At 36.0% G+C, this 7,978-nt stretch overlaps 1 protein-coding gene across 1 annotated transcript; it reads right to left on the reverse strand.

Annotated features, from left to right (window-relative positions):
* Nucleotides 1–358: 358 nt before the first annotated feature.
* LOC129514907 (olfactory receptor 8I2) lies at nucleotides 359–1,291 on the reverse strand. The gene has a single exon (XM_055333596.1). The coding sequence runs from the start codon at nucleotides 1,289–1,291 to the stop codon at nucleotides 359–361; it is 933 nt and encodes a 310-aa protein (XP_055189571.1).
* Nucleotides 1,292–7,978: the final 6,687 nt, after the last annotated feature.

Here is a 7,978-nt window from a genome sequence, read left to right on the forward strand (position 1 = left end):
ACAAACATCACTTTTTGTCATCAAAGGTCACATTTCACAGATAAATGTTCAAAATTTAAGTGTATGGCAAAACAAATCCACATGATCAGAGATTTCCTGTATTAACCAGTGTCTGTCGCCATGGTGTTTTCACCTCACTGTGCAAACAGTATATATAATCTACATGCTGAAATACACTCCTAATATGTTAGTTCAGTATTCTAGATAAACAAAATAATAATTAACTACCCAAATTTCAAGTCTCTAAGTTATAATTTAATTTGTGTTAAACCTGTTTTTTGAGTTTACGACTAATTGATGGAGCAATCAAATGCCTGAAGCCATCCAGGTGTGTTTTAATGGTAACGTCACAGATTTGTCATGATAGAAGTTTTCTGTGTATGACTCTCAGGAGAGCATTTTTCACATCTTTGTTCCTCAGACTGTAGATCAGTGGATTCAGCATTGGAATGACAATGGTATAGAAGACAGATGCCACCTGTGCCTGGGTCAGGGATGATGTGTTATCAGGCTGCAAATATGTGAAAATCAGAGACCCATAGAAGATAGTTACACCCATGAGGTGGGATGCACAGGTGGAAAAGGCCTTCTGTCTGCCTGCTGTAGACTGGATCCTCAGGATGGCTGAGATGATGGCAGTGTAAGTGACCGTGATGAGGAGCAGGGAACTGAGAAGTGTGATCCCAGCTAAAATAAAGATCACCATTTCTGTGCTGAATGCATCTGCACAGGATAGGGCCAAAAGAGCTGTGGTATCACAGAAGAAATGATTGATGCTGGAATCACAGAATGACAAACTACTTATCACACAGACTGATACCAGAGAATTTGTGAAGCCTATTGCATATGGCAGGGCTCCCAGCCAGTTGCACACTTTCTGGGACATAACCACTGAGTACAATAGAGGATTGCAGATGGCTACGTAGCGGTCATAGGCCATTGACCCCAGAAGAAAACACTCACTGCACACCAAACCCACAAAAAAGTACATTTGAACAAAGCAGGCAACAAAAGAGATGGTTTTCTGTTGGGATTGGAAATTTACCAGTGCCTTGGGTGTTACAGTGGAGGAATAAAATATGTCAATGAATGCTAAGTTGCTAAGAAAAAAGTACATTGGTGTGTGAAGCTGAGAGTCAATTCTGATTAACATGATCAGCCCAAGGTTCCCCAAAACAGTGAACAGATAAATAAAGAGAAACATTAAGAAAAGACTGACTTGTAGTTCAGGGTAATTTGCAAATCCAGAGAGGATGAAGACCGTCACCTCAGTGAAATTGTTTCCAGCCATTTGTGTCAACTCAGGCCTTTGACTTACCTGCTGAATAATAGAATAACAGTAACAAAAATTAGAGAATGATTCAAGCTTAAAGACTTAATAATCAGGTTTGACTTAGACTCCAATAACGAGAGAGTAAAAGATGGCAAGCACATATTAAAGACTTCAAGCAACTTTATACATGATTTTCTTTTCTTTTTTTTTTTAAATAGAATTGGGAGACACTAATAAAAAATTCCAAGTTGACAACTGCATGGAACTGATAGCACTCTAAGAGGTAGCTCTCTGGAAAGGTTTTGGAAGATAGTTCTCCTGAGATATACCATCTTCTACCTCAGCCTATCTTTGGGCTCACCTTCACAACGGTTCCTATTCTTTCCCAACGCGTTTAACAAACATTTAATCAATGAAGGCACTTTCTCTTGTCTATTATTAGAGGCATTTTTCTTAAGGCTTACTGGAAGATGCAGGCATGCAAAAAAGGAAAAGGTTTTCAGCGTGAGGAACACACACTCACACACACACAATTATAGAAAGAAAGTCTGATAAGATCAGACTTACCTGGGATGTAGTTATCCAAAGGACATTTTCTCTGTGAGCCATCTTCCAGTTATTTTCAGGTTTATGATCAAATGACAGGAAGAGAAAACATCATGCAATATCCACTAAATTCGTCATTAATTTTTTACGTACATTTGCCTCTCTTTCGGCTCTGGATCTCATGAATTATAAATATCATGGCTTTGATCTGTTGGTGTGGTTTAGCCCAGAACTCTATTTCCTATATAGTGGACCTTTACTGATCTTATAGGCTGATGAAAAAAAATGCTGAAGTTGAGGAAAGCTCTGGGCAATGTGTCTGTTACCTCTCACTGATGGAATAGAAACAACAGCCAAATTAACTAAGATAACTAATTTTATGTGCCTTCTTGAGAATTAAAATCTAATGTTTTAGCTCAAATCTGGATTCATATTCAGAAAAGTTTCGTTCTTCATATTTTTAAAGCAGTCTCAGAGCAAAAGATTGTCTTCAGAAATCTAGTGTGTTAACAGTCTCCTTATAGCAGCATGTGCTCCTCAAACTCTCAAACTTGTGTCATAAAGGAATTCATCAATTAGTTTCTTTAATCTCTTGAGATTTACATTTTAATTGTACCCCAAGGTCTATTCTTAATTTGCCTGTGATAGATCTCCAATGGAAATGTTTAGAAATATATTCCCTCCTTTTGTGTATTTTAGTTTGAATGGCTATAGACATACTGACAAATGTAATTGATATAGTTTTGATAATAAGTTTTTTATATTATTAACATTTATGTAATATATACATGATACAAGTTTATATAATATAAATTATATATTTAAATATATGAAAACATTTTATATAATAATGAATACATTCAAAGTATACCTGAAAACTCAATTTTCCATCCATTCTCTTGCTTTTTTCAATATTTATTTATTTATTCATTTATTTTCATTTTTGTTTGTTTAATTATTCTTTTTTAACTCTTTTTTTAAAGATTTTATTTATTTATTTATTCATGACAGACACAGAGAGAAGCAGAGACATAGGCAGAGGGAGAGTCAGGCTCCTCACAAGGAGCCTGATATGGGACTCAATCCCGAGACCGGGATCACACCCTGAGCCAAAGGCAGATGCGCAAAGTGCTGAGCCACCCAAGTGTCCCTGTTTAATTATTCTTTAAAAATTTTTTTTAATTTATTGATGATAGTCACACACAGAGAGAGAGAGGCAGAGACACAGGCAGAGGGAGAAGCAGGCTCCATGCACCGGGAGCCCGACATGGGATTCGATTCCGGGTCTCCAGGACCACGCCCTAGGCCAAAGGCAGGCGCCAAACCACTGCGCCACCCAGGGATCCCCTTTTTAATTATTCTTGAGAGACAAAGAGAGAGCACGAGGGAGGGACAAAGGGAGAGGGAGAGAGAGGATTCTAAGGAGGCTCCACTCCCAGCACAGAGCCCACTGTGGTGCTTGATCTCACATCCCTGAGATCATGACCTGGGCCTAAATCAAGAGTCAAATGCTTAACCGACTGAGCCACCCAGACTCCCCTCAACACACACTTATTAAGCAGTTATTAAATGGCAGATACAGACAGGACTAGCTTTATTGCATTTCACTTTATTGTGCTTCACAGATATTGGTTTTTATTTTTATTTTCTTAACAAATTGAAGGTTTGTGGCAATTCTGTGTCAGCAAGACTGTAGGTGCCATTTTTCCGATATCATTTACTTGCCTTGTGTCTCTATGTCACGTTTGGTAATTCTTGCAATATTTCAATGTTTTGCATTATTATATTTGCATTGCTGCAATCTCATGAGAAAACTTTAATGGATAAGGAATTGCTTCTTATGAATGAGCAAAGAAAATAGTTTCTTGAGATGGAATCTACTCTTTCTGTTGCAAAAGCCATAAAGACTGTTGAAATGATAAAGGGCTTAGAATATTACATACACCTAGTTGATAAAACAATGAGAGAGTTTGGGAGAATTGATTCCAATTTTAATGAAGTTTTACTGTGAGTGAAATGCTATGCAAAATAATCAATTACATGCTACACAGAAATTATTTGTGAAAGGAAGAATCTGTTGATGCAGCAAACTTCATTTTCATCATGTTTTAAAAAATTGCATCAGCCACCCCAATCGTCAGCCACCACCACCTTGATCAGTTAGCAACCACCAACACTGACATAAGATCCTCCACTAGTACAAAAAATTATAACTCACTGAAAGCTCAGATGACGGTTAACATTTTTATCAATAAAGCACTTTTTAAAATATTTTTATTGAAGTTTGATTTACCAACATATAGTATAACACTCAGTGCTCATCCCATCAAGCGCCCTCCTCAGTGCCTGTCACCCAGCCACCCCGTCACCCCACCCCTCACACGTCTCCCCTTCCACTACCCCTTGTTTGTTTCCAAGAGTTAGGAGACTCTCGTGTTTCGTCACCCTCTCTAATTTTTCCAAAGCACTTTTAAATTAAAGTGTGAGCATTTTTTTAGACATAATGTTATTAAACACTTAATAATAGACTATAGCATAATGCAAATATATCTTTTAAAACCAAAAAATTCATTTGACTCACTTTATTGTAGTGATCTAGAACCAAACATGCAATATCTCTGAGGTGTATGTATATTACATTTTGTGTCAGATTGCAAAGATGAGAATGATATAGTATCTACTTTCACATTACTTAGAGTTAATTGCTTCTTTCAAGATTCAAAATTTGGCTCAGTTCTTTGATAGTTTGATATTTGGTGAGCCTAAAGGTATAGGTATAGAGGTTGCCAGTGCATAATTAGTGTAAGGAATATGGTTGACCATGGTATAGGATCAGGGACATTCAATAAATATCAGTTCAGTTGAATTCACATTTTCTTATTAACCCATTTTGAGTTCTAGTGGTTAATCAGCTATATTTAATATTTTGCTTAGATATTTTTAGGTTTACAGTTTTGAGTTTACACAAGTTAGTGTTAATATCTTACTTAATCACAGTACAATTATTGACACTTAAAAATTTCCATTGAATCAATAATATTAACTAAACTCCATTTTTTTCTAGTTTTACCAGTTTTTCCATAAAGGCCTTTTTTTTCTATTCCAGGATCCAATCCAGAACAGCATGCTGGCATTCATGTCATTTCTCCCTGGTCTCCTATTAACTGTGACTGTCCCATTTTCTTTCCCTTTCTAACATGATACTTGTCAAGATTATTCACCAAGTGGGATGTCTGGGTGGCTCAGTGGTTAAGCATCTGCCTTTGGCTCAGGGCGTGATCCCATAGTTCTGGGTTCGAGTCCCACATCAGGCTCCCTCCATGGAGCCTGCTTTTCCCTCTGCCTATGTATATGCCTCTGTGTGTGTGTGTGTGTGTGTGTATCATGAATAAATAAAATCTTAAAAAAAAAGGTTTCTCATCAAGCATTTTGTAGAATGTCCCTCAATTAAAGATTACCTGATATTTTTCTTGTGCTTAAATTGAGGTCATTCATTACAGGAAAAGTGACAGAGACGTGATATGTTTGCCCTTTCATCTTCTCCAGGGATACAGGATGTCAATAAGTGATATTACTAATGATTTAAACTTGATCACTTACTTGACGTGGTGTCTGCCAGACTTTTTGACTATAAAGTTAGGACTTTTCTTTGTAATTTATACATACTTGGGGAAGGTACTTCAGACTATGTAAATATTCCATTTATTCTTTTGGGCATCCATTGATATGTTCCTTCTACCAATTATTACTCTGTTGATTTGTAGCAAATTTCCATTTCCCCATTTTTTTCCAAATTTATTTTTTTATTTTGGTGAAAAGATTTAGATTTAGATTTAGATTTAGATCTAGCCTGCTGGACTCAGTTTAGATGATCCCAATTTTGTTGGCAACATTCATACTATCATCTCCAAAGAGCCAGTGGATCATATGCCTTCTCTCCATCAGGCCTGAGCAGGGTGTTGACTTTGGCCACATCAGTGTCATAGAGTTTCTTCACAGCCTGTTTGATCTGGTACTTGTTGGCCTTGACATCCACAACGAACACTAGCACACTGCTGTGTTCTATTTTCTTCATGGCTAACTAGGTAATCAGGGGGAACTTGATGACACAGTGGTCAAGACTGCTTCTCTTAGGGATGCTCTTTGGAGAATATTTGGGCTGCCTTCAGAGAGCAGTGTCTTGGGCTATGGGAAGGTAGGTGATGTGCAGATCTTCTTTTTTTACTGTGACCATGGACGCTTGTTAGCACCATTTTCTTGGCCTTCAAAACCTCTGCTTTGGCTTCAGCTTTGGGAGGAGCCAGGGTCTTCCTTCTTCACCTTCCATGCCACCTTCATGAAAGGGCCTTTTAATTTTAATTGAAATTATTCTGTAAGGAAGAATTGTTTTATCTTCTCTGTGTATTTATTTAGTTAGCTAATTATACGAGCATGTACTCACTGTAATTGCTTTTTCTTTAGGTTATCCAACAATACCATCATTTATTTTGTTGCTCAAATTGTTCTAGGTCTGCTAATGAAACCACCAATGAATTTGTGCCTGTATGCTTGGCTCTTTGGTATTGCTCTTGTCTTTTTTTTTTTTTTTTCCACCTCTTACATTCTGGCAGCACAATAAGCTCCAGGCTTATCTCATACTTTCCTGGACTCAGCTCTCAAAACAACTACTTCTCCAAGGAGCTTTGCCATCTTTTATGGGAAGATGGTATTTGGAAATCAGAATCTGGACTACATAGTCTATTTATACGTGTGCATCCATATTTTTCCTTTATGTGACACATACTTTATAATTATAACTTTTCAAATGAAGACTCTGTGCTATAGTTTAAAATGTTAAAATTTAGGAACCATAATTCTGAGTTTATGTCTTGAAATACCACTTACTACCTTTATGGCCCTGCAAACATTTCTTAATCTCTTTAATTCTCAGCATCCATGTCTGCCAAATGACATTAGTCACTTCTGCCTCATGTGTTTGTGAAGATGAAATTAAATATTATATACAAGATATCCTATATAATATTGAGGATACACTAGGTATTCAATCGATGTTTGTTTCATGTATTAATATAAATAAGGTTGCAATTATCTATTATATTTATACGCCTATGTTTATTAAACTGTTTTCTCCACCATTGGACACTTATGTTCATCCTGATTTCTCTCTCTCTTTTTTAAAAAGTAATTCAGAATAAACCTTAATTTGTTTCCATTAGTTAAATAGCCAGAAGCATTATTTTGGGGCCACACTTATGTCTTTTTGTTACATATTAGTGGGACACATTCCTGACAAATTTTAATTTCCATGAAGATTGTCCCAGATCATCAGTGTCATCATAACCTTGCCTCTATTGACCATTTACATCTTACCAAGCTCCATATATAATAAAACTCAATAAATCAAAGGTTATTCTTCCAGGTATTTATTACTATTCATTAGCAATATTTCCTTATATCTTTGTTTACTATTTATATGACCATCACTTCAAATATTATTGAAAATTTGACTTCTATAAGTGGCTGAATTTTTTAATAAACTGTACTAGATGGAAAACCTCTTAATTTAAAATTTATCTTTATTTACTCCTCAATATCTAATATGCTATTACATCACAGGTAAAAAAAAATACAACACTGTTTAAAATACTTAACTCACTGATTTATTAAACAAGTATTACGCACCTGCTATGTGATAATCCCTAGCCCAGTAATCCTGAAACCATGAAGTTGAATAAGAATGAGTCTTTTCCTTATAGGACTAAATAGTTCAGAGGAGGAATGAAAAGTAAAAACAAAATTTTACAATCCATTGTTACAATACATTGTGCAATGATAGAACAATGGGGAAATCAAATTTTTCAAGGATGTTATCAAGAAAATTGTTACAATGATGGGAATTCTTGCTCTTGGCCCTTGAGAATGATTAAAGATAAGTATAAATGGTCCAAGACATTTGGACTTCTTATTAAAATGAGAGAGCATATGTGGCATTGAGGAAAGAATTATGACCAAAACCTTTTTCTGAGATAAGAAGAGAGACACATTGCAGGGAAAGGAAGCAATGGAAGAAGTCAGAAGACTATTTCAATAGTAAGTGTTCAAGAACATAGGGCCTGAACTGAGACAGCAACACTGATAATTAATGAAGAAAAAGAAACT

This window comes from Nyctereutes procyonoides, unplaced genomic scaffold, assembly GCF_905146905.1.
Source record: "Nyctereutes procyonoides isolate TBG_1078 unplaced genomic scaffold, NYPRO_anot_genome, whole genome shotgun sequence".
Classification (NCBI taxonomy): domain Eukaryota; kingdom Metazoa; phylum Chordata; class Mammalia; order Carnivora; family Canidae; genus Nyctereutes; species Nyctereutes procyonoides.